The sequence below is a fragment of the Bos grunniens genome, chromosome 2 (genome assembly GCF_055505025.1).
Source record: "Bos grunniens cultivar Pamir isolate PY7600 chromosome 2, Bosgru_T2T1.0, whole genome shotgun sequence".
In the NCBI taxonomy this organism is placed as follows: domain Eukaryota; kingdom Metazoa; phylum Chordata; class Mammalia; order Artiodactyla; family Bovidae; genus Bos; species Bos grunniens.
The window spans coordinates 130,188,771-130,216,311 of NC_141166.1; the positions used below are offsets into that span (position 1 = coordinate 130,188,771).

A 27,541-nucleotide genomic window follows, 5' to 3' on the forward strand; every position below is an offset into this window, starting at 1 on the left:
CTTGGTGAATAAACCAAATGATATAACAAATTATTTTTCCAACTTTCATTAAAAAATTCTCTGGAAGTATACACTAAACTGTTCACAGTGGGTACTGGGGATTCGAGGAGCAGGGTAGGAAGAGAGGAATTGAGTAAAGTCTGTGCTGCTTCTTTTTTAAAATAGGAGCATATTATGTTTATACTTAAGACAAACTTTAAAAGTATTTTTAAATTAAATCGTCATTACCCTTTAACACAACTGTATAAACAACACATGGAATAAGGGACAGGGGGCAGAATTCTCACTGACATCAATGTGGCAGGTAACAAATGCATAGATTATTTGATCTTAAATGATCTCTAACAAAGGATGCCTGATCTCTTAATGTTTTTCACCATTGTTTGCCAAGTTCATTCTTGTTCTTTGTGCTCCACCAATTTTGTATATATATCTCCTTTTATCTATACATTTTTCAAATACCATTCTCTTGCAAACAACTGTCCTCTTAAAGAAAAACTTTAAAAATGGCACCCCATGGGTGGCTCCTCAGTAGCCTACAGGTATACGTATTTTCAAATTAATTGCCAGAATTGAAGGATTTGGAGATGTCACACAAAATTTCAGAATCCCAGCTTCTCTTGAAAGATAAAAGATATGACTAGAGAGGCTCACATTCCGTGTTGCTTAGCTGTTTCTTTATCCTGGTTATGTGCTCGCCAGCTTGCATACCCTGTGACCTCCCCAAAAGCATGTTCAGGGCTTTAGCTCCCCTCTTGTATTGTTTTTTCTTAGGGTGAACAGGAAAGTTATTTCTTATACCTTTTTCTTTCTTTAAGTGGGTCAGGGGGCAGGAAATGAAAGGAATATCAAGGAAGCCAGATGCCCCAAGAAAAAAAGGGAGAATAGGAGTATTTCTTCATAAAATGAATATTTTTCCTATGCAAAGGAGGTCTATGTGGAAAGAATCAATTTTAATAACCATAAGAAGCCTCCATGGGAATTGTGGTGGTATGTGGTTTAGTCACTAAATTGTGTTCGACTCTTGTGACCCCCATGGACTGTAGCCCACTAGGCTTCTCTGTCCGTGGGACTTCCCAGACAACAATACTGGAATGAATTACCATTTCATTCTTTGGGGGATCTTCCTGACCCAGGGATCAAACCTGGGTCTCCTGCATTGCCAGCAGATTCTTTACTGACGGAGCCAGAATTAAGAAAAAAAAATGGTAATAATTTGTTTTTAAGTGGGAACAAATAAGTGATACTTTTGTGAAATGCAATTACATGTTAAATGTAAGACTGTTTTCACTTCACTCATTTGTATTACCTACTGACCCTGTAGGTATCTGAGTTTGTCTCCCTAGTTAGAAACATACCCAGAATAACACACATCATCCACCCAGCCCTAGTATGCCTGGGGGGCAGTACCCAGCAAAGGCTACCTTGTCCAGCAGTTATTTTCTCCATTTCCCTTCTCCTCCTGCTCTGAGCAACGCTCTGCAAAGATAAGGGCAGCAGCTATAAACATTTCTGTTAACTAACTCCACTTCCCTTCCTCTCACACAGAGCCGCTCTCACCAGGCCCACAGTCTGGCAAGATGCCCACACTGAGAGATGGGACCTTCCTTTGCTAAGATGGTTTTACTCAATTCACAAGGTCACAGGCCTTCAATTACAGCTACAAACACTCAGGGCAGACCTCCAACCGTAGCTCGACCACTGCAGGAAGAAGTGGATGACCTGTTCAAGACAGTAGCCAGACCTAACAGAAACGTCTACTGTCTACTCAGAAGTCAGCAGCTGATCAGTAATTATGGGTGATGCCAGAAGTCGTCAAGCTCCCAATTTGGGGGGAAAAGAAGAGGAGTCTCTGATCAACCATGTTTTGAGTCAAATCTGCATCTCCAAGACCAATCAGTCTGGGACACAGATTGGTTGTTTAGCAAACATTTGCTGAATACAGAATGTGGCTCTACTCTCTCTGGCTTCTCAACAGGAATCTAACTGTTACTAGTTAGACCCGACTTCTAGTAATATTATTAATACTACCTCATCGTATAGTCCACAAAGTGCTTCTACAAGAAGTACCTTACTTGACTCATTCAGGGAAACTGTGATGTAGGTACAGCTGGTTTTATAATAACACTTCCAATTTACAGAAGAGAAAATAGAATTCAAGAGAGCTTAAAGTGACTTCTTCAAGGTCAAAGAATGAGTTCTGGGGCTCATGTTTACTATACTGTTATGCCAGCCACCATAAACTAGACATATGAGCAGGGAGATAACACTTAAAAGTGTGAATTATTACAACATTATAGATCTTTAGAGGGAAACAGTATCTAAAACAGATGTTCTGTTAACAAAAGCAATATTAAACAACAAGGGAACGCAACTCAGGAAAAAGAAGTCAAGATTTTTTTTAATGTTTTTATATAGAAATATTTTACAAAGATTTTACAACATGGCAAATCATTACATCATACTGTAGAAAGAAGAAAAAGATTAAACCTCAAGAAAAGAGAAAGTGCTCAGTGCAATGTATTGCAGTCTCCATGAAAGTGCATGAATGGTTAGGGCAAGGCATGCCGCTGGCACTGGCATGCTGCAAAATGACTTGCAAAACAGCTTTGAAAAAATATATATATAAAAGGAGTTTTTCCCTCCATTTTTCTCAAAGACATTTGAAAGGGATACATTTATGAACAGTTTTGCTCTACGGCTAGGTAAAAATAACTCCTGGGTACAAAACAGTAAAAGTAAAAACGTTCTACTGAGCATGTTAAAAGTAAGTCAAATGATTTACAAAAACAAAACCTTTCCAAGTTTGGGCCTGCTTTCTACATTTAACTTGCCAACTCCCTCATGCTCCAAGACAGAGATCCTGAAGGACAGTGGCATGAGTTAAGTCTGGATCTTGACCTTCATGTGACTTTTAACTTCCAGTTTCTATGGCCAAACTGCCGGCACGTTTGAAGTCCTCGTGCCTTCACTGTATTATAAATCTACCCTATAGCTTTGCTTTTACCTGTAGCTTACACAATAGCCATTTTATGAAGTGCTACATATGCTTAATACAATATTTTGTCCTAGCTGATAAGAAAAATACAAAGGTGCTCTCTAAAGTTAAACCATAAACCCTATTAAAGAATTCTAGTTAAGTATTTCATTCCTCCACATATATGTCAATGCCTTAACAGCAACAGGACCAACGAGGATAATACTGGTTATCCAACTTGAATTTTCAAACTTGGAAGAGAATTCGTTTTTATAGTATAACTGAGAATAAGATTTTTTTTAAAGTAAATTAACTAGACTTGAACAAGAGTGTTAGGGCAAACTGACATATCTGAATTCTAGTACAGATAATAAATATCTGCCAAAAAATAACTTAATTCACCTGACTAATCACTCTCCTATGGAAAATTTTACACTCTTATGAGAAATAGGGAAAGTCAGTGTTACTCTTCTAGTCTCTGTATTTAAACTGAGTTTCTCTTTCTCTATTTTTTTTCTATCCTTAAATATAAGGGAAATTAACCAGCTCATTTCTCCTGGCTTGTTTCCTAACTAGCTTTTGGCCCTCAAGGCATAGCTATGGTCAAACCAGAGAGAGACACCCAGCAATTTATTGGAATTCTGAAGAACAAAATATGCACATGTGCTCTACATAATCTAGTAACAGGGGCAGCAACAGCTGAACTGTCTTACACATCAGAAGTATTAGCTTGATCTGCATCTGTAACTTCTTTATCATCATGACCACAGGCAAAAAGCTGGGAGCCCAGAGTTTTCTGGGCAAATCGGAAATACATGACGTGGCCCATTGCCACAAAGGAGACTGAAATCAACACGAGCAAGCCAAAAGCTTCAGGGTTCGGAGCCAGGATGACCATGATGAAGTGCAGAAGGTCAAGAAGATAGTTCATGGAGTTCTGTACACCATTTATAATGCCTCTTTCAGATTCAACAACATTTTCTTGCAGCAACTGTGTCACAGTTAAATCAAAGGACCAAAGACCTAAAATAAAAGATATTTCTTAGAAACTTAATTTTAACTTAGAGCCATACATTTCAGAACTATACATTAAATATCTGTTGACATACACAAAATACATACTTAACTCTATTACCTTAAAGTCACCATATGTATATTTATCATAGCTGAGTTTTAGAGAATTATTTTTCATTAATAAATACTGTGCTATTACTGGTTTCAAGAAATTGTTTTTACAGCCATAAGAAATAATTCTTTTCTGTGATTATTCATACTCTGAAGGCAAAACTCTGAAATCAGAGACATAATAAATCCTATTATAATTACTAGTATTTTTAAAGTTTAAAATGAACGGACCTGATATATTGATAGGTTTAAAGTGTAAGGAAACTTTAAGCCATTAATACATTTACTGCTTCGGTCCTAAAGCCCCTACAATAAAGCTGTCTTGCTTTAATATTAATATCCTTAATAAATTAATGAACTGCTGTGTATCACAAGATAAATACGGTTTCATTTCAAGAACGAATTCAGACAGAGATAATTCATCAGCAGTCTATTAATGATTACTTAAACTTTCCTTTGTAAGAGGTTTTTACATTATGCTTCCTTTCAGGGCTATAAAAATCATTTGTTTGGCAAAGTATACAACAAAGAAACATCAGCTAGAGAAGACCTCTGAAGGATTTTTCTCTAACTATTGTGTCTTATTTTTTTTAATTTAAACCCCACTTTTTTTAACTTTATTGCATTGAACTATTTGCTAAATTACAGTCCTTTTGGTAGAGTTATAATAATAAAAAGGCTCTAAATTACTAAAAGTATAATTATTATTGATAATATCTTTTTAAAAATTAACTAAATTACATTAAAAGAGAAAGATATCCACTCAGTAAAAAGCTTCAAGCCCTAACCATGTTTTAGGAAAGTATATATACATACACACTCTACAAAATACAGGTTCTTTCAAACTATAAAGTTAAATTTTCATAATAAATGACTGGATTATACATAAGAATAAAGAGTGGATTTTGCTTAAATTAACATTCAGGGAATATTTTAGCCCAATTTCTGCTGAATTATCTGACCCTCCATTGCAAAAAGACACTTTAATTCATTAATATACAAAAGGAGACTTCTTACCGATTCTAGCAGCAATGACGCCTGCAAACAGCAGGCTGACAGAGATTATAGGCACGGATTTAGAACTCATCTCTGGGACAACACTAGCAGGAACAGACCCGTTTGACATGTGTGTATCAGTTGTAGAGATGATTTCAGGTATTTTTGTAGGTGTAACTGAAAGTGGTTCTGTTTGAATGAACCTAGTACGGATATCTTCAAAAGGTGAAACAGACAAGTCCAAGGGGCTTCCAGGCATGAACACGGAGATCACACACAAGATCAAACAGGAAAGCTGTGCGAGTCCTGAGATCAGACCAGTCCGAACCAGGCCACATCTTCGACGCAGCCATGTAAAAGCCACAGTTCCCATTATTCCAGTTATGGCTGATGCTCCCATCAAAATACTGAGGATGGACCCGCTCAGCCCCTGAGTGTAGGCGTACCCTGTAGTGATGCAGTCAAAGCCCAGGACAGTCATATAGAGGAAAGCAAGACCCATGCCCGCCAGAAACACAGACTGGTTGTAATAGGAGACCCATCCGTCTCGGAAAGTGCGGAAGGGCTCAGCCATCTGGGAGGCACAGCTTGGCTCTTGCTCATGTTCAAGTTCATGGATGTCAGGGTCTTTCTCACCCATTAGATGAGTTCCCTCCAGGGGTTTTGGCTCAGATTCTGTTAATAAAAGACATTATTATTTGAGCGAGGGGACATGGAAGAAAAAGCTAACTACCTTACTCAGTAATTTTCTTCTCCCCATTCCCTCACCTATGGAGGGCACACCCATGGACACCCTCGGCTACTACAATATAATATGTATTTTCTTGTACTCATCTAAGGATTTCAGCCAAGCAATAAACTCCAAGTACTTACATTATAAACAAAATACTATTGATACTTCTCCCCTCCCCATTCCCCCTCTCTCTCAGAATTATAATCCCACCAAAGTAAACAGCAGGAAAACTTAACAGATAAAATCTAATAATTGTCTGAGAAAAATACACAACCTTATGTCTGGGGCCCATTTAAGCTTCCATTTGCTCAGAAGCCTAACTTCCTCTTCTCTTCTTGAAAAATGCCCACCCTCATATCTCACTCTCTTCCACTGTCCCACAAATGGCAGGCAACTCCCTTCTTTACAGACTTCTAGGAATTCTCTTCTCTTTCCCCCCAGTGTTCCTCCCATTACCATGCCCAACTCTGCCCATCCCCCAATTAATTGCCCCTCTGTGCCTGCTATTCACATTAAGAAAAAGGGCCAGAGGTCCCATTCCAACCCCTTGAGGTTCAACCCAGATTTGTTCCACAGATCCTCAAAAGACTGGGTTTTAACTTATTACCATGTTGATATAGTTAACCTCATGCAGACCATCAATAATAACTAAACCTGACATAAATTCAAATTTATTTTGGTCTCAACCAACATACAAGATCTGCAAATAAAATCAAAATAAGGTCAAAATAAAGGGATCGAACATTTTGTTGAGTTTACCTTTGTATAAATTCAGTCGTTTCAACTCAGTTTCCTCTTTAGGAGGAGCCTTCACAGCTAGAGCAGGGGTTTTCTGGTAAACCTTCCAGAGCAGAAAGTATTCCACACACATGGATACCAAATTCCATGCCGAAATGAAACCACAGCCAATGACTGTAGAGCCAAATGTCATAATCTGGCCAACAGCCATGGGGGCCAAGATGTTGGTTAACTGGTCAATCCTTCGTATTGTAGCATTCATATCTACAGAGATAGGTGAAAAAGGCAGGCAAGTGTGCAAATCTATCAAAGAGAGACTGCCCACGTACATAACGCAACTCATAAACCAAGTGTATTGATTCCTAAGTAAATTTCTAAAGGCACTCTGCAAGCAAACTGTTTTGTTAGAAAATCAATTGCTGTTTGGAGCAAGTCACATTAAACTTGCCTCAAAAATCATGATTCTCTAGGATTATGTAAGTTAGTCTAACATCAGCTTTTTTAAAATGAATTCAATAGTAACTCTATATTCATTTATTTCAACAAGCATTTATTAAATGCTTATCATGAATTAGGCTATGACAAAAAATGAATACGCTTCCCATCTTCATGAAGTTTATACTCACATGGGAAAACAAAGACAGTCAACAAGCATATAAATACACAGCAAGTCAGATGTTCATTAAAGACTAGAGTGAAAAATAATGCAAAAGAAGGGCATAGAGAGTGCTCAGGGGAAGGGGGAAACTTCAGTCCTATATATGGCAAGGTCAGGGAAAAAAAGAGAACATCATAGCAAAGGCATGAAGCAGTAGGAGGTAAAAGAGTGAGTCCTGTGGGTATTAGGGAAAAGACGATCCCAGGCCAAGGCAAGTGCAAAAACCCTGGAACAGGAGGAGCATGCTCACAGGAACAGTGAGGACAGTAAGACTGCAGCAGAATGAGGAAGGGAGAGGATAAGAGATGAGGTCAGAGAGGGACGGACTGGCCCAATCATGCAGGATCTTACCCCACTACTTGGAAATCAATTTTTATGCCAGATGACTCAGGAAACCTTTCGAAGCTAATCAACAGAGAGGTGGTACCACATGACTTGTATTTTTAAAGGTTCATTTTGGCTGCTGTGATAAGAAAACAGCGTGCAGTGTGTGTGTGTGTGCGTGGGTCAGGTTGGGGTGTAGACAACAGTGGAGCCAAGGAGACAGGTGGGAGATGACGGAGGGGGAGCAAGACAGTAAGAGTGGAAACAGAGAAACAGACACTGGATATAATCTAAAGGAGAATCAGGAAGACTTGAAACAGACTAGATATGGTATGCAAGAGAAAGAGAGGAATTACAGATGACTCTAAAGTTTTCATACTGAGCAACAATTGGAAGGACAGAGTTTCCACTTACCGAGAAAGGGAAGACTTCAGAAGAATCAGGTTTGGACAAAAGAATAAGCATTTGGTTCTAGAGATATTGATTTCTCTAAGTCGACTGACATTCAAGAGGCTCTGTCAAGCAGACAATTAAACATACAGGTCTGGAGTCCAGAGAAGAAGTAGGTACCAGATCTGCAAGTCACCACCAGCTGCTTGATTTTTAAACCAAAGACACTGGAGGTGACCGAGAGAGTGAGTATAGACGGATAAGGTCTGAGGACTCAGTCTATATTCAGAGGTCAGGAAGATGAAGAGGAACGAGCAAAAGAGGAGGAAAACCAGGAGACTGTAGTGTCCTAAGCCAAGAGGGAGCAATGTTTCAAAGAGGAGGAAGTGATCAATTGGCAATCAATGCCGTTAAGTCAAGAAAGATGAGCACTGAGAAGCATCTCTAGACAGGTCACATGGAAGGTTCTGAGGACCTTAAAAAGAATAGTTCTGGTGAGCAATAAGGGCAAATGCCTGATTGAAGCTGGTTAAAGAGGTTGGTGCCAACTCCAGGGGACACCATTTCTATCATATTCTAAGTGAGTGGCACCGTCCAGCTTCACAATGTGAAAGTTGCCCCCGCCCCTCCCACCCAGCCCCGGTATTATGGAAAGCAAGGCCCCAACCAAGCAAAGGAATTGGAAAGAGTGAACACAGATATTTCTTTTGGTTAAGTTTTGTTCAAAAGGAGAATAAAGAAATGGGAGTGATAGAGGGGGTAAAGAAGGGCATTTTTAAGATAAGCAAAGTTACAGCATGTTTATATGCTAATGTGAATGATTCAGTAGATGAGAAAGGACAGAATTGAGTCTACTGCACAAGCTGCAGAGCTGTTCTTAGATAGGACCACAAGCAATTCAAGAGTGTAGGTCATGTGAACGGCTGTAGGTACAAGTGGGAAGAGAGACGTGAAGATGGGAGCACGTGAAAATTCTCTTCTCATTTTCCCACTTTCTCAGTAGAATGCAAGGCAAGGTCATCAGCGAAAGTGAGGATGGGAGAGGCGGTACTGAATGTATGAGGAAAAAGTGAGACACAGTCCTTTAGGACAGTGGGAGGAGGAAGGGGCCAGAGGCAATTGTATGATCACACAGCAGCATGAAAGGGCTGGCTTGAACCCAGTGGTCATGAACTTTAAGCGAGAGCAGTGAGCAAAATTGTGCATTTTTTTTTTCACCAGCCATGTGCTACCATGGAGAGTTGGATTTAAGCAGAATCTTAGGAAAGGAAAAGAACAAAAGAAGAGGAGGCCAAGTGAGCTGAGGGTATATACTAGGAGGTGTTCATATGGTTGGAACCACTGAGTTTGGAATTTAAACTGGGTAAGGAGAGGAGACCAGAGAAGGCAATGGCACCCCACTCCAGTACTCTTGCTTGGAAAATCCCATGGACGGAGGAGCCAGGTAGGCTGCAGTCCATGGGGTCGCTAAGAGTCGGACACGACTGAGCGACTTCACTTTCACCTTTCACTTTCATGAATTGGAGAAGGAAATGGCAACCCACTCCAATGTTCTTGCCTGGAGACTCCCAGGGATGGCAGAGCCTGGCGGACTGCCGTCTATGGGGTTGCACAGAGTCGGGCACGACTGAAGCGACTTAGCAGCAGCAGCAGCAGCAAGGAGAGGAGACAAGAGGGGGTCACGAGCAGTGGAAAGGCACTGGAATCGATGACTTGTAGGTGCCAATGAGGCTGGAGCACTGCTGTGGCTGGGGAACCAGGAGGAGGGAGCTGATAAGGCAGGAGGTATAGTTCAAGTCTTGGATGCCAAAGATTGAGATTAGGGAAGGGGAGGGTTTCGCAGTGATAACAAGGTCTTTGGGTATGACCATGGGAACATACAGCTGAGTTAGGGTGGAGGACGAGATGCATAAAGGAGAGGAAATCAAGAAAATAACCTACTTTCTCATTTTCTACCTCACAGAGTGAAAACTGAGAAAGTTCTTATCAATCACGTGGGGCACCTTGGAAAAGCATTATGTGACTAATAGGCACATTAACAGAAAACTGTCATTATTCTTTCTTGCACTCTTCCTGGTCCTCAACTGCCTTCCAATTAGTCCTATGCATGCAGAACACCTGCATGATAACAGGAGAACTTTGACATATTTCACCTTTCACTTGAGAAGCAAAGGCAGTTTTCATCGATCTTACACATAACCAATTTTGCAGAGGCCTCATTAACTTCCATCTGCCCCTGCTAATAATTTCCTAACATGGAAACGTAGGATTGCTCCTAATAACTCAATAACTTGAATTCAAAAATCAAATACTAATGAAAACATACACTTGGATCTGAAGGCCTCAGAACAACAATGAAATTTAACTAAAATGATTTGTTACTTTTTTACTACCTCCCTTTTCAAGTGCTCATGAAACTTCCTAATGCCACCAATTTCTTTTCTTTATTATCAAAATTTAGAAACTTCTATCTAAGGAAGCTAATAATGTTTAGATGTAATGTAGTATCAGAAAAGAGATTTCATTTTTCTGAAGTAGAATTAATTAAATAATTTTTGAAACAGACCTAACCATTTTACTGGTAACAGGCTAGAGAAGAACTGGTCCTCTCAATGTGCAAACATACTCTTTTTCACAGGCTTGTATTGATTCTTATGCAAACACACAAAAGTGTGCTCATTTAATTTCAATTAACTGTTTTCAGCTGCAGCTGTGACAGAGCAGGACATCAGTAACTACTTGCTATTATAAAGGGTATACATCTCATAGAATAATAAAGAACAGATTTGCTGAGCAAATAGCACCTCGCAGGTTTGTCTACCTCAAATATGAAATCAATTTTCAGTCAATGGAGTTCAAACAAGAAATGTATCTACCTTACTTGATCAAGCCAACCAGCAGATGTTTCTCTGGAATGATGGACAAGAAAAATCTCAGACACTATGAACAAAAAGTGATTAACAAAGGAAATGAAGAAGGAAATAAAACAACAGATGGAATAAAAAGTCAGGGAAAGGAAGTGAGTTTCAAACAGATTTGACAGGCTAAGGGTCATGGCTCAAGAGAAGGCTTTAATTAGACACTAACTAAATAAAGTACTTAGACAAATTAGTTGACAGATTAATTAACAGTATGTATGTGGAAAAAGAGTACCTTTTCTGGAGCTGTCTAAACTGGATGGTAACAACTATATTTTGACCTGATGCACCGAAATTATAAAACTTTTCAACCTTCCAGGGAACATCTCTCTTGTTCTTTACCCTCAGTGATAAAACTTCCACTTTTATAAACTACTCTGAAAACAAGAAACATTGGGATGTGGGATTGGGAACAATTAGCTTCCAGCTGACAACCCTCCCTCTTAATGCGCACACTCTTACCCCATCACATACACTTTACAACATACACACACACACACACACATGTGCGATGCACATGCGTTCAGTTGGTCCTGCCCAGTCTCCCACTTGGTTTCTAACAGTCTTTGCCAGCAACCTCAAAGATCGGCCTGCATGAACATAAATTACTTCTGCCTGGAACAGATGTGCATCTGTACACAGAGACACAAAACCAGAGGTAGCACAGGCGGCAGGTGGAGTCCCCTCCTAGTGTACTTTTCCCCTTTCTCTTCTATTTTTCCTTTACCCTCCTCTTTTTTTATCTTTTCTGTATCTCTGACTTATAGCAGGAATAGTACCAAAATCCATGGTGAGAGCCTTGCTGATCCCCAGCATGGAATAATTATCTGCTCCTATTTTGAAGGACCGTTTTTAATTAGTTTTTAAACAAATATGGAGGTCAAAACTTGAGGAAAAACAACACGGAGAGCTTCTTTAGGCTCTATCCTGTACTTGCAGCTGAATTTGAAACAGCACCACTTCCTAAACTAATCCACAGTGGACAAGAGTTCAACAGGCAGCTTCCTTCCTTTTTTAAACTCGAGAAACTCCAGAAAAGGGAAAGGGAAAGGGAAGTCGCTCAGTCGTGTCTGACTCTTAGCAACCTCATGGACTGCAGCCTACCAGGCTCCTCCGTCCATGGGATTTTCCAGGCAAGAGTACTGGAGTGGGGTGCCAGAAAATAGACCGGTTAGCCCAGATTCTTCCATTATGCAATAATTCCTCAAATAAAGAAAGACAGCTGAGAAGTGGCCAGTCGTATTTTTGTTGTTTTCCTGGAATATCACTTTATAGTCAGAAAGGTCCCAGAAAGTTACATGGGATCTTTGCTTTGTTATTTATTTATTTATTTATTTATGTAGATATTTAGCACAAATGAACCGTGAACTTCCTGATGTTCAAGCTGGTTTTAGAAAAGGCAGAAGAACCAGAGATCAAATTGCCAACATCCGCTAGATCACAGAAAAATCAAGAGAGTTCCAGAAAAACATCTATTTCTGCTTTATTGACTATGCCAAAGCTTTTGACTGTGTGGATCACAAGAAACTGTGGAAAATTCTGAAAGAGATGGGAATACCAGACCACCTGACCTGCCTCTTGAGAAACCTATATGTAGGCCAGGAAGCAACATTTAGAACTGGACATGGAACAACAGACTGGTTGCAAATAGGAAAAGGAGTTCGTCAAGGCTGTGTATTGTTACCCTGTTTATTTAACTTATATGCAGAGTACATCATGAGAAATGCTGGGCTGGAAGAAACACAAGCTGGAATCAAGATTGCCGGGAGAAATATCAATAACCTCAGATATGCAGATGACACCACCCTTACGGCAGAAAGTGAAGAGGAACTAAAAAGCCTCTTGATGAAAGTGAAAGTGGAAAGTGAAAAAGTTGGCTTAAAGCTCAACATTCAGAAAACGAAGATCATGGCATCCGGTCCCACCACTTCATGGGAAATAGATGGGGAAACAGTGGAAACAGTGTCAGACTTTATTTTTCTGGGCTCCAAAATCACTACAGATGGTGACTGCAGCCATGAAATTAAAAGACGCTTACTCCTTGGAAGGAAAGTTATGACCAACCTAGATAGCATATTCAAAAGCAGAGACATTACTTTGCCAACAAAGGTTTGTCTAGTCAAGGCTATGGTTTTTCCTGTGGTCATGTATGGATGTGAGAGTTGGACTGTGAAGAAGGCTGAGTGCCAAAGAATTGATGCTTTTGAACTGTGGTGTTGGAGAAGACTCTTGAGAGTCCCTTGGACTGCAAGGAGATCCAACCAGTCCATTCTGAAGGAGATCAGCCCTGGGATTTCTTTGGAAGGAATGATGCTAAAGCTGAAACTCCAGTACTTTGGCCACCTCATGCAAAGAGTTGATTCATTGGAAAAGACCCTGATGCTGGGAGGGATTGGGGGCAGGAGGAGAAGGGGACGACAGAGGATGAGATGGCTGGATGGCATCACTGACTCGATGGACGTGAGTCTCGGTGAACTCCGGGAGTTGGTGATGGACAGGGAGGCCTGGCGTACTGCGATTCATGGGGTCGCAAAGAGTCGGACATGACTGAGTGACCGATCTGATCTGATGTGAAAGATTCTGAGTAACTTTCTCTTTACTCGGGGCTTTTTTTTTTTTTTTCCCCAATTATAGACTCTACACACTTCACAGAGTCAGCATGAGTTAAGAAATTCAGATATGAGAAAGAAAATCATCTTAAAAACTAACTTTTCCCCCAAATACATTTCAACAGATATATGTGATCTATTTTTAAAACATATCCTTTCGTACCCTTTGAATTTCAGAACATGGACGTATGTTACATCCTTAAAACAACACACTAAATGAGAAAGAAAATAACAGGGAAAAATACCCTAAAAAGGACAAAATCTTATCTTTTAATTCTATGTGACAAAAAGAGATATGGAATTATTTCCTATTAGTAAATGATCATAGGAAGAAAAATCAATGAGAATCACTACTTTAGCTCCAGAGAGAATTTTCTGCAATACAGGCTTTCCTGTGCTAAATTCATCTTCCATACTCACTGACCTCTAAAATCACCGTGGTATCTCTATCTGAAGCAGTGTTATTACTGCTATCACAAAGTGATGACTTAAGCAAATCCTTCTTTTTCTTCATGTAGACCTTTCACAGATTTTGTTCCCTTTCTCTCAACTTTTTTTTTTAAACCACATGTCTAGTCAAACAAAGTTGCTTGCTAACCCCAGCCTCTGTGTCCTGGGATAAGCCACTAAAGTGATTGGGAATGGTCTTGTCAGTCAGGGTGGTTGGCAATGAGTTTGTGATACCCATTAATCTCAGTGACTAGCAGAGCTGACCCAGCTGACCTGATGGGTAAATAAGTGCGCATTCCTCCTTTACTCGGCGCGATTTCAATCCATCTGTGTCTGGGTGCTCTATGCAGTAGGGGGTAAGTAGGGAATATTGAGTAAGTAGGTTACTCTAAGCCCAGGTGTTACTGATGTAATGGATATACTGCTCTGTAAGCACCCTTCAGCCTTTGTTTGCCCTCCTGTACATTTCCAATGGACAACTAAAATGCAAGCTTTGTAAGACCTACATTCTATCCTCTACTTCTTTAGTGTTCATAACAGCAGTTACAGTGCATCATACATAATGTAATAAAAGTTATCAACTATAACTTTAAAGTTGAAGGAATTAACTTCTACAGTCTATCCTAGAATTGTGTGTGTGTGTGCTGCATATTCAGTCATGTTCGACTCTTCGCCACCCCATGGGCTGTTGTGTTCCAGGCTCCTCTGTCCACGGAGTTTCCCGGGCAAGAATACTGGAGCAGATTGCCATTTCCTTCTGCAGGGGATACTCCTGACCAGGAATTGAACCCACATCTCTCGCATCTCCCGCATTGGTAGGAGGGTTCTTTACCAGCTGAGCCACATATTTGCTTCTATTTGTTTGGATAAAAGTAATATCCACAATATGACCAATAGGTACTGGTAATAATAACCATAGTATAATGATAAAATTCATGTCAGATATTCACTGTTTTAAGTATTAGAAAGAAAAAGCTCAAAAGAAATATTCTTCTATTTGCCAGGTTTTCATAGAATAAAAGAGAAGGTCACTAGCCTATAAATTAGCTTCTTAACAGTGAGATACATCTTTGTGCTAAGATTGATAATGTAAGAAAAAGACTATTCTTTCAGTTTATTATTCCTTAAAATTACTCATAAAAAAAGGCTTAAGCCTCAGTTATTACCACTGATCTAAAGTGAATCCTAATATAAACCATTTGGTAGAAAGAGAAAAGCAAATTACCTGCTAATCTGCCTCTGTCTCCTCCTGCAACAACCACAATCCAATCCCTTTGGATTGTGATTGCAGTAGCAGTACTGGCCAAGTTTGCAATATTTGCAATCGTGATGATCAAGATATAGCATGAAGTCTAAGGAATTACAGGAAAAACATTAAAATGTCAGTGTTACTACACTGTACCGACTGGTCTTTGGTAGCATAATAAAATTTTTATTTTAACTTAATTTCATAAATTATAAAAAAAAATCATCTTACTTGTAGACATGAAACAATAAGATAGCAGTGGTCAAGTTAAAGGGCATAATATCTTTCTAATCCGTATCTTCTGTGGTACAAAAACATATTGAGTGCTTGGTCACATCTGACTCTTTGTGACCCATGGACTGTAGTCTGCCAGGCTCCTCTGTCCATGGACTTATCCAGGCAAGAATACTGACATGGGTTGCCATTTCCTACTTCAGGGGATCTTCCCAACCCAGGGATCAAAGCACATCTGCGTTTCCTGCTTTGGCAAGTGGATACTTTGCCAATGAGCTACCTGGGAAGCCCCATCCATAGTATACATGATACAAAAGAGTCATATGCACATTTATATGACCTAGTTATCACAGTGTTAACCTCAGGGTAGTTTTTAATTCCTCCCATAAATATGTCCTTTGGAAGAAACATTGAAGGGGAAGTGAAAAGTCTTGCATTTAAATCAGTGTTCTGACATTTTCCAGTTGCATGACCACAGGCAATCAGCTAACATCACCTTGCCTCATTTTTTCATCAACAAAATAAAGGGAATAGAGTAGAAGATTTCTTGTCCATCTAGCTTTGGAACTCTACAATATCAATTCAAATATACCTAAGATTTACTAGTGACACCAAATTTATTGTTTTCCACTACACCCATTTCTGTGCTCTTTTCTGTCAAGCTATCATGAGATTAAAGTGTGAGAAGTTATCTACTCACGTCCTCAAATACAAATACCAATTATTAGTGGAGGACCACAATCATGACTGATTTATATATATGGATAACATTTCTTATATGGTGTGAACAAATTATAGGTTAATACTAATGATCTGAAAGCTAGCAACTGGATTATGTAATAAACTCTTTGAACTGCCATTAAAACAAAAAGGGAAAAAAAACCAATAGAACAAAATTTAAATTCAAACAACACATAATGAATGCCTGTTATGGGCAAAAAAAAACCCAAACAAAAGTGGTAGGGGATATTAAAGTAACATGGATCACAGCCTTGTCTAACTCAACGAAACTATGAGATTAAAATTAACAGGGCTTATTTGCAAAAGACATTCCCTAGCCTTGAGAGTTTTCCTCTTTTATTACTAACAGATACATCAATTTTCTGCCATCAAAAATCTTGTTGAGAACTTACAAGAACCCATCCATGGTACATAGTCAGAAGCTCGTTCTTATGTAGGAAAACCATCATCAGGATGATTCCACACAGGATGACCGAAACATTCTGGATCACCAGTGAAGTCTGGGCCACTACACAGAAGGAGAAACAAAGTGTTCACACACCAAAGCATCTCAACGGAGCTGTTTTCATCCATGCATCACTGTTTTACTGTATTAATGCATATGCAAATTACAAGAAATGAAAACATTCCTACCTGAACTATTTCTAGCAGGACCCAGCATATCACATCAGACCAGTAAAACTTGCAGACAGAATAAAGAAGTACTTCTCATTTTCCCTGATAAAGCCATTCGTAACGACCGTATTTTCATTTATTTTCTTGAAAGTATACTGTCATAAACAGAACTATATTAGATAAACAAGACCCACGTCTCAGCCCTTTGTAGCTTAGGCAAAACTAAGAACGTGGAAGAAGCTAAGGAAGAGGTCATGAAATTCATAACCTCCTAGATGGTGGGCTGAATTTGATAAGATGGTACGGATGAGTAGGAAAGACATATAAAAAATTGCCAAGAATAAGGCAGCAGTGTGTTCCTTTTAGAACACTAAAGCTATTTGCTTTGCTATGAAATTCTAAACTACACCTTTCCTCAGAGAAAATGCCAACTTTCTGAGAGTGAGGCATCCGAATAGACAAAGAGCTGACACAAGCATGGGTCAGGATACCAGGAAAGGACACCATGGAGTCTTTGCTTTGCCGCTCACTACACAGATGATCTAGGGCAGCATACTTAAACTCTTGTGTCTGTGTCTATAAAGTGAGGATATAATACACATCTATCTGCCTTCCTTACTTTATGGGGTCATTATGATGCTCAAATAAAATACTCATGAAAGCACTCTGAAAAACACAGAGGGCTGTATATGAAAGGTATGATTATAGCTCTTGCCTTTAAGGACAGTAAAGCTCATTCTGGCTTAGAAGGTTATATCAAAGCCTCGAGACAAAACAAACTGCTTTCTGAAATTAGTTTGAAATAAAATCCCAACATATAAGTCATCCTTTTATTGTACAAGGCTTAAATACCAACTGAGTGAGATTTTTGGCTTTCAGAACCCCACAGACCACAGGAAGGGTACACAAATGAACAGATAATTGTAAGAGCATAAGTGAGATAGTAACTAAGCTGTAATGAGAGTGCAGAAAAAACAGTGTCTCTAGCTAACTCAGCCTAGAGACATCAAAGATTTTCATGGAGGCAGACACATGAGTTGATTACATCGGGTAAGTGCAAGATTGCTATCCCACCGAACTCCTCTTCATCCAACTCAACATTCTTTCCTAACTTACAATTTCAGTGTTCAACAATCATAAGATTAAAGGTCTCTATATATAACATTCCCATGCCCCTACGTATAATGATGTAAATAACTGGGAATTTTTTTTCTAGGATACAAAACCTTTTTTTATATGTTCTTTGGTCTGTTCTCAAAATAAAATAATGTCCATCTTGGCCATTTTACTAATAGCATCAAGTCCTAGAATTTGATAATCCAGTTGCTCTTTAACCAAGGGCAGTCATCCTGCATTGAAAGAAACAGATACCTCAATCTTTCCCCAATGACTAAGACAGACATGGCCAGGTCTTAGCATTATCAACTGAATAATTCTGGGAAATTCTGCCCTGAATTATTATCCAAATTGCCCTTATATTCTGAATAACTGAACTGTTCTCTTATACAATACTTAATGATTTCAGGATTAGTGCTCTAGATTAATGTCAGTATACTATCATTTCTTTTTTCTTAAAAAATTAATAATTCAGCTGTGATCAGATACTCTTTTTTAAACCCATTGTTTCCATTTCCCCTAAACACCCACCTATATGAAACACAGTACCCCAGAAAACAGATGTTAAAGCTGTCCCAGGAACATTATATTAAGTGAACTCCAATGCAAGTCCTGGTTAAAAAGATGCCAGAGTTAAGTAAACTTTTAATGTTTAACATGGTTCACAGAAAAGTGCTATGATGTTAATCATTAACATTTGTAATTTATGAACAGCCAAAAAAGATACCTCCCCAAATCTGTAAACTCAATATCCTGATATCCCATCTTTCTGCAGGAGTCCCAGCACCCTCCAAGCAGGGGTGCTGCCCCTGAGCACCCTACCACCCAGGCAGGGGCTGCAGAGGTTCAGTGGGTGAGTCCCAGTGGCTTCTCTCTAGCGCAGGCACTGGTCCCATGAACACAGAGGCTCCCATGACACCACTCACCTTTCAGTCTGGCATTCTTATCCACCCAGTCGCCAATGATGGCTCCTAGGACCAGCACCGAGCCTGCCACCACCAGCCCGTAGACCGCCGTCAAGAGCAGGCTGTTCCCGTAGAGCTCCACCAGGAACACGGACACCGCGAAGTGCCACATCCGGTCCCCCTGGAAACAGGACAGGAGAAAAGGTGCTGACAGATTCGGGCGGTGGGGGTTTCTAGCCAATTACACTCAAAAAATCGTTTCCCTAACAAAAGAGCATTTTCCGACTCTATCAGGAGATTTTCAAAGTCAACAATTCCTCTATGGATTGAACGTGGTCAGGTGTTAAAACTGTTCATCCAGGCACAGCGGAAAATATTCCTGCCCAATGACTAAGTAAACCTGAGAGAAAAAGCATATTAATGAAACAAACATACTTATCATTCCAGAAAAGCATAGTTTCCAAGTTCAAGAAGGTTTTTTTGAGATAAAACCTGTTCCCTTTTTTTTAATCAGGTTTCTAGCCAGGCCTGGGATTGAGAGGCATAAAGGAGTTTGCTACTGAACCAGAATGAAACTACAGTATCGTAGTTTACAAACATCAGTATGCCTTGGATGTCAAGTAAAAGCTAGTTTCCCAACTTGTACATGGTAAGAATGCACTACATTACCTTTCAAGTTTCTTTTACCTATAACATTCTAAAATCCATGTTCTACTTCAGAAATAAATTTCAAAGACATAAAACATCAGGACAATCAAAAAGATGAAGTTAATACTTTCAAATTCTGGCACCATATGAAGATGTCAGAAATAAATACATAAATAATTTAACTTTTTGACATAGATGAGTTTTAAAAGGGAAAAAAAAAAAAAAAACCTATTTCTTCTCTCCAGAGTATACAGGAAATGCTGGAATTCACTGCTGCAAAATGAGTAACAGAAACTTTTAAATGAGTTGAGCAAATTAATGTGTAAGAAGTCTAAAATGGACTTTATTATGAGTTTTTAGGCCCCACTGCTGACTTGTAAGGTTAACCTAAACCAGGACAATAATGTTCTATCATAACCTATCGCTATGAGGAATCACTACAGGAAAATAAATTCCCAGGCTAGCCTCCACAGTTACGGATTGGAAGTAGTACTACACTCCTAGTTCTTTCCAACGTCTTAACATCCTCTCAACAAAGTTAGTGTATAAGGAGCAATGTATTATCCTGCTATGTCGTATGATTTTAAACATTTAATAAAGCCAAGACAACAATCTGATGCATCCCAAGTTAAATGGATGCGCATATTGTAGCAAACATTTACAATAAACTTCATATAGACCAGTATTTCTCAAACGGGGGTGAACCTCCTGAGATTGCTTAGCAATGTCTGGATCTGTTTTGGGTTGTTACAACTGTGAGGGTGGGTTTACTACTGGCATCTACAGTCCCTACAACAAAGAATTAATCAGGCCAAGACATCAGTAGTGCCAAGGTACAGAAGCTTTGGTGTAGAGGATTATGAACATTATTTAGAACCACAGCTCAAAGTTAACCTAAGAGTAGGGTCTTGAGGGATGGGGTGAACCAGGACGAGTAAACATCTGGAAACCAGTGGAAGCACCGTGTTTGAAAGACTGATTCTCACTTGATGGTCTGGGATGTGAGCTCTAGCACAAGCCTCAGCACAGGGCAAAAGCCCAGACTAGAAGCACAGCAAATAACTGTGGAATCAGCAAAGAAATGGATGCGCAGTGAATCCTGGCTGTAAATGAGTACAGAGTAAGACTAATTCATCAACCATAATGTTCTGGTACATTAGATTTGTTACATGAATGTTCAAGAAGTTTGAGGTTTAATTAGAACCATAATTCGTATTTCTCATACAGCTTTTTAAAGTTTGCTTTGATAATGGAAAATTTCTTCCACTTAAGTAGGAATAACATTTCAAATACCATTATACTAAATGACTAAAAATATACGATACAGCTTGTTTGAAAACAATAAAAAGACAATTTTACATTAAGATAAAAATGTCAATAAGAGTAACAAATTAACCTATTTTCTTAACCTTTAACATGAGAAGTAAATTTATATTTGATTAGAAGAAAATGGGATGAGGAGGGCAGAGGTGCTTTATCCTAATCTCCATCCTCTAAAAAGATAAAAACACATAAATGCCTCAAATGATAGCCTGCCTCCATGAGAGAATTTATCATAAAGAATAAGAAATATTATTCCTATTGCTTCTTTCTTTCCTTTTGTACAGTTACTCCATTGAAGAACAGTTGACTTACTATGCTGTGCTGGTTTCTGGTGTACAGCATAGTGATTCAGTTACACATTCTTTTTCACGTTCTTTTCCATTATGGTTTATCACAGGATTTTGAATACAGTTCCCCGTGCTATACAGTAGGTGCTTCTTCCTTTCTTTGTTGTTTTACTTCTATATTTTTTTCCAAAAGAATTTGTTTAGGTTTTTTTAAAGCAGGACTTTGAAACAAGTGCCACAAAAGTTTTCTCTCTTGCCTCCTCCTTGATGGAGAAGAATAAAACTTCTCCACTTGCTCCAATTTCCAAAGGCTCAGGCTTTAAGAAGTAACAGGCTCAATATTCACAAAGCCCAAGAATCAGGTAAAGTCTCTGTAAATATTGACCAAGCGAGCTCTCAGGCCCACCCATCCATTCTTTCCTAACCTCCATTTCCTGCCCTCCCACAAGCTCTCATCATACTTTGAGGATTTGTTTACATGTTCATCTACATCCAGAGCACTGAGCCAAAGGCCAAATGAATGTCATTATTGCACTGAATACTTTTTGAGAGGCTACTATGTACCCAACCACACTGCTGCTGCTGCTAAGTCGCTTCAGTCGTGTCCGACTCTGTGCGACCCCATAGACGGCAGCCCACCAGGCTCCGCCGTCCCTGGGATTCTCCAGGCAAGAACACTGGAGTGGGTTGCCATTTCCTTCTCCAATGCATGAAAGTGAAAAGTCAAAGTGAGATCACTCAGTCGTGTCTGACTCTTAGCTACCCCATGGACTGCAGCCCACCAGGCTCCTCCCTCCATGGGATTTTCCAGGCAAGAGTACTGGAGTGGGGTGCCATTGCCTTCTCCGAACCATACTGAAGGCACTAGAAATTCAGCAGTACACAAAAATCAAGATCTATGTTCATGCTGCTTGCATCCTAGTGAACAGAGACCTAAAGCAAACCCAGAGTAGGCCAGGTGGTATAAATGCTACATGGAAAAATAAAGTAGGGTGGGGCAGGAAGGTGGCATTTTGCATGAAGCATACCTATGAGTAGAAACCCAAGGAATTAAGAGCCAGCACCATGCAGACATCTGGCACATAAATGGAGACAGTCCATAGCATGATGCATAAGATAGTAACACTGGCCACCCTTTTTCAGTGCCTTACACTGTTAGTTATCTTTTTGTAATTAGATACATTGTTTAAAACCCATACCAAATTATTTCATAGGTTCCTTGAAAACAGGATTCGCTTCTTACCATATTTTGTATTCTGATAGCATAGAGTAAAATATATTGATCCACTGGCAGAAAGAAATGAAGTCAGAAACAAAAAGCATTCAACCTCAAACAAATCTAACCCAATATAACCTTCTACCCTAACACCTATATACTCAGTGTACAGGAAACCACGGGCAATGGACAGACAGATTTGTACACATATGCATACATATATTTTGTTGGAATAAAACCAGGCAAAGCGTCAAACAGGAGACAACACTCAAAAGGCAGAATTATCTAGCATTAGAGAGCATTCCTTTTTTGCACTCTTCTGCACCAAGAAGTGAAAATCCACTAAACCGTACATGGCTGTAATTGCTGTGTCTTGTTTTAATCCAAGTTTCCCACAAGAACTCCTTTTGCTCAATTATCTTTAAGACTGGAGTAAGCATCTGTCATTTTTCTTGTGTTTTGTATGACAAAAAACAAATCCTCCTGGAACAATCACAGTTCCACTCTTTTGGCAAATCTGACCTGTCAACCTACTAACGAAAGGTCATATAAATCTAAAACTTGATCAGTATTTGGAAGTTAGGCACCTTCTTCCCCTAAGAGATAGGTCCAGATCACAAGATAAGAATTTCAGACATTTACGTCCATCACGTAACACTTTTTAAAAAAAATACTCAATACTACTGAATTAAATTGGAAGAATAATTTAACTGGATTTAAATTAATTAAGGGCAGTTTCACTCGATTTCTACTTAGAATCATCAGTTACCGGAAATGGAACTCAGGCCAAGTCTACTTTGTTTACATGTATTTGCAGAGTCATCCCTGTCTAAGCCTCTGGGGAGATAGAAGCTGGCCTTTCTAAAAAGCCATCTTTGAACTGCTCTTTCTTAAAGAGCTGATAACCTAGCTTAATAATTTCCCAAGGGCTTGGGTACAGATTTCCTCATACTATAGTTTGCATTCATGTCTTAAGGATGATCCAATAGAAGTTTCCACTTTAAAAAGAAAATAGCATTCACAAAATTTATTCTCAAAATTCATTCTCCTTACTTACAGTTCTGTAAAACAGAAACTTACGGTTCTGTAACTATCACACATGACACATGAATAGAATATACTCAGATTTATTGCTTTAAACAATAAGACCAATTGTTTAAAAGATTTTAATCACCAAAATGATTTAATAATCAAAAAGACATCTATCATCCTTCGGGGATTATTCTTTGAGGTCAGGGGCTGTTGGTGAAAGAACCCAGGCCCACGGAAACACTGGGACTCTTCCAAGACCATGTAAGAAGTCAGAGGGCGACTTAATCAGCTGCTCATTTTCACTGGATGATGGCTTTTAAGATAGACTGAGATGTCTCACATATATCTAGCTACAGATAACATTTGAAAAGACCAGAATTTTCATCTCTCAGATATTTGTTATTGGGGTCCATCATATTCACATTAATCTTAGAACTGCTATTTTTAGCCTGTTAGTTACACCATTATTCTACTGTATTTTCATAGTGTGGTATGCTGGAACTTATCTTAACAAAAGAAAATAAACAAATACCTTAAAATATGTAAAAGCAGAAAGTAATATCAATGAGACATTCATCCATTCTTGGTAGCAGATATTACCATTTATTAAGCCTTGTAAGGCAAAATACAATACAAGTAATGAAGATAATCCTGCCCTTTTTAATCCTGTCTTTGGATAGCTGGTGGTCTACATAAAGTATGATAACCTAACAATTAAGTAGCATTCACTAACACCTATGGGAAAACATCTTTGGTGAAAATAACTTTGAGCATGTGTGTTCAATTGATTTCTTCAGGTGCATGACAAAACTGGAAGGTGGCTTAATACAACTGGCCCAAATGAAAGGAAACAAGAAATTGTGCAAGTATGTTGTAAGAATTACTGTAGATCATCACTTACCCAAGTAGACAGAGAATGACCAAGGTAGAGAAGGAATTTTGCAGAGGTCAGGTAGTTTGCTAAGGATCCTGCAAAGATACACAGTGGAGAGATAAAAAGCGTAGTCACCTGAGTGAACTGAGGTTGGAATGTTCATTCATTTGCTCTTATTAAATACAATAATTAAAAATTGCTTTGTGGGGCAAACCATGTAGATTTCATCAAGTCACCTGGAAACTGCTGGGTAAATGAAAAGTTCAGCATGAGGTCAATTATTATTGGTCAATACCTGCAAAACTTCACATACAGTGAAGAAAGCTCTTGTTTCAACAGTCTTAAACTCCATTCTATTTTTAACAAGGCAATCCAAACTGTCCAGTCGATTCCATCCTCTTTTGTGTGCAAACTCCTTTCCCAAACCTTGAAATTCCTTTCTTCCTTAACCTCCACCAAAACATGAGTCAAAAGAGCTGCTAAGCACGCTGGTTAACAGCTGAGCCACATTACTCCAAAACCTGCGTGGAGCTGCCGGTCTCCAACGAACCAGTTTCTACCCCAAGCGTGGGCTCTACTCACCACAGCATCCTCCCTGACGGCTCTGCTCTCTTGTCCTGGTCATGACACCAGACGCCCCCCGCTTGTTCTTCTGCTGTTCCTGCTGCTCCTGCTGAGGTGTTTGTCAACAGGAGTGCAAGAAACTGAAGAAAGCACCGCCGAAAATACAACAGCTCTGTGCAAAAAGCCTCTGACGACGACTATGATAAAAACAAAAAGGAAAACGGCCGGGGGTCTTCTTTTAATCTTCCTTCCAAACTTAGCTAACACTGTAGCTGAAGTTGGAAAGGCAAAGCCTTATGGAAGCGGGTGGGAGGCTCAACAGGCCGTCCGAGCCGAGTTGGGAGCCCTGCGCCGCCGCCGCCGCCGCCGCCGCGGGCCGGGCCTGGGCCGCCACTTATACGGGGACGGGGGCGGAGCTCCGGCCGCCGCCGCGGCGCTAGGCCAGGCGCCCCGCAGCCTTCCACGCCCTTCCTAGAGTCGCCGCCTACCCGCCGCCCTAGGGTCCGTCTGGCCGCAAACGACCCGCGGGCCTGGGAGCGCTTTCGCCGGACGAGCTGTGCTCGCCGGGTTACCCGCCCTCCGGGAGCCAGCCGGCTGGGCGGTGTTGGGGGAGGCGAGAGCCAAGGCCCGGGCCGCGGCTGCGGAGCCGCGCTTCGCACCGGCGGCCTGGTCGGTCGGGGAGCGGGCTGCCGCCGACGGTCGACAGTCGTCGTGCAAAGCGCCAGTCGGCTTGGAGGTGTTGGGGAAACATCCTTTTTTTTTTTTTTTTTTTTTAACGAAAATCATTTTTAATATAGATAAATAAATAGAATCCGTGTCACAGAGGCCGTTTTCCTGGCCTTGCCGTTCCGGCCCTCCTGCTGGCAGAGAATGTCTTTCCTTCCCAGGACCTCATGGCGGGGCTTCCCTCAAAGAACTAGAATCAAAGGGCAGGAAGGGGCGCCGGGATCAGAGTCCAGCCCTCTTCAGAGGAGTAAACGGAGCCTTTGGAAAGGTGAAGTCCCGAAACGACGTAGGGACCTAGCCCCAGCCCAGAGCTAGGGGCTCCATGTCCTTCTGGAGAAGCAACCAGGAGGAAGCACCCAAGCACTTCCTTTACCAACAAGCTTGCTTCTGTCTCGGCGCCCCCTGAGCCCTGCCCGCACCCACATGGCCATTCCCCATCTCTCCTCCAAGTGGCCCAGGATGGGACAGGCAGTTACCAGGAATACCTGTTATCCCAGTTGTGTCCCTGTCCAGATAAAGCCATTCGGTGGCCTCCTGGAGGCCAGTGAAAAACTTTAAAGAACACCAGACTTGACCCTCTCTTGACTTTTCCACACCCCCTTCCACCACTTCTCTGCCAAAATCCCTGGAGCCCCTAAAACCCCCAGGTTAAACTTACCCTTCTCAGTCTCGCCGAAACCTGGGGACTGGACCCTACACATTGAAACTCCAGCCAGATTCCACTCCCCGCAAAGGCCAGACTGCCACCCAGTAGTGAAAGGAGACACAAGTGAATATGTATGTGCCCTGTATCTAGACTCAGTCAAGAGCCCCAGAGGTCGGCGGGGCGGGGTGCAGCTGAACTGCGTTGGGATGTGGTCTGGAGGTCAGAGATAGGTGATTTACAGTTTAGCTGCTGCTCTTAACTGCCTTTGTCCTTTTCAAGCCCTCTTTTTCCCCGTTTCTTTCACAACACTTGCAAGTCCTTTCTCTTCACTCCTAGAGAGGTTTTGGTTTGTCTTCTAAAGTTGGAAAATAGGGTAATGTACCCACACGTCCTTGAGAAGTAAACCAAGGCACCCTCATATGAGGCACATGCAGAAGAAGGGAACTGAGGAATCAAACACCTTCCACATTATGGCAGTCTCTTCCAGGAGATAAATTTTGTTGATAGGTCCTCAAACAAGGCACCAAAGATTCACCGCAGTCTCTCAGCAATGAGGACCCCCAAGTGCTTTACATTAATTTGTACTTGCCACAAGACAAGTATGTTGTGCTGCCCCCAACTTCCAGGTAGCTCAAAGGAGATTCGGTTGGTTAAAAAAAAAAAAATTACTTCCGGCCCACACTGTCTGAGAAATGTTTGTTGGAATAGTAGCTAAGTCATGCACATTTCACAATGTGAGGCAGAGGCTCTGTTTTCCATCGTCATCAAGGAGTCCTCAGAAGTCAAAAAACGAGAGAATGGGGGCAAAAAGAAGAGGCGAGAGACTACCGTGAAGCATGTGGATAAGAAATTTGGAAAGAAAACAGGCAAGATCTGTAACACCACAGCTACAACCAGTTCTTACTAGTGGAAATGGTTAAGATAATTAGTTGTGGCTTATGAAATGGAAAGGAATTGAGAATGAAAATGGAGTAAAACTCCTCAAAATACACAAAATGCAAAATGACAGTAATCTCCTGGCCTTGACAGTCTAGATTACAAAGGCACCACTGAAGTCACAAGACCCGACAGACTAGCTATTCCTCCTTCTGAGGAATTACTTGACTGGATGAAAATTAATATTTCTTTCAAGTTGTATGTATCTTTTCCAGAATTTAGACAACACAAGTTTCCTGTCAGTATAATCATAATGAAGGAAGTCATGCAAGTTTTAAATCAGTTTACAAAAAAATGCCCTATAAAACATTTTCTAGTTCATTCTCCAAGTTTTTTAATTAAATAGGTTACCTAACTTTTTTAAAATTCCAGGCAGAATAAAACGTGTATTTTAATTTAAAATTGATAAGTAGTTATGGCTACAAAAGAAGTTTCATTATTTTAAGTTGTGTTTAACTTACCGGTCAGGCATCCTAAGTTTCCTCTGCTGTATCTGATGTGCTCAACAGGACAA

The 27,541-nt window shown here is 40.3% G+C and overlaps 1 protein-coding gene across 2 annotated transcripts; it reads right to left on the bottom strand.

The window, feature by feature from the left end:
- Positions 1 to 2,383: 2,383 nt before the first annotated feature.
- Positions 2,384 to 25,092, bottom strand: SLC40A1 (solute carrier family 40 member 1). 2 transcript variants are annotated; one of them, XM_086361750.1, is made up of 8 exons: positions 24,738 to 25,092; positions 24,183 to 24,250; positions 18,797 to 18,956; positions 16,532 to 16,647; positions 15,144 to 15,270; positions 6,591 to 6,833; positions 5,120 to 5,773; positions 2,384 to 4,000 (listed from the first exon to the last, which is right to left on the bottom strand). In XM_086361750.1, exons 1-8 carry the CDS (start codon positions 24,778 to 24,780, stop codon positions 3,687 to 3,689), a joined length of 1,725 nt encoding a protein of 574 aa, XP_086217876.1. In that variant the 5' UTR covers positions 24,781 to 25,092; the 3' UTR covers positions 2,384 to 3,686. The 2 variants fall into 2 exon arrangements, with proteins under 2 accessions (XP_086217876.1, XP_086217882.1); XM_086361756.1 differs by lacking the exon at positions 15,144 to 15,270.
- Between the last annotated feature and the right edge of the window lie 2,449 nt (positions 25,093 to 27,541).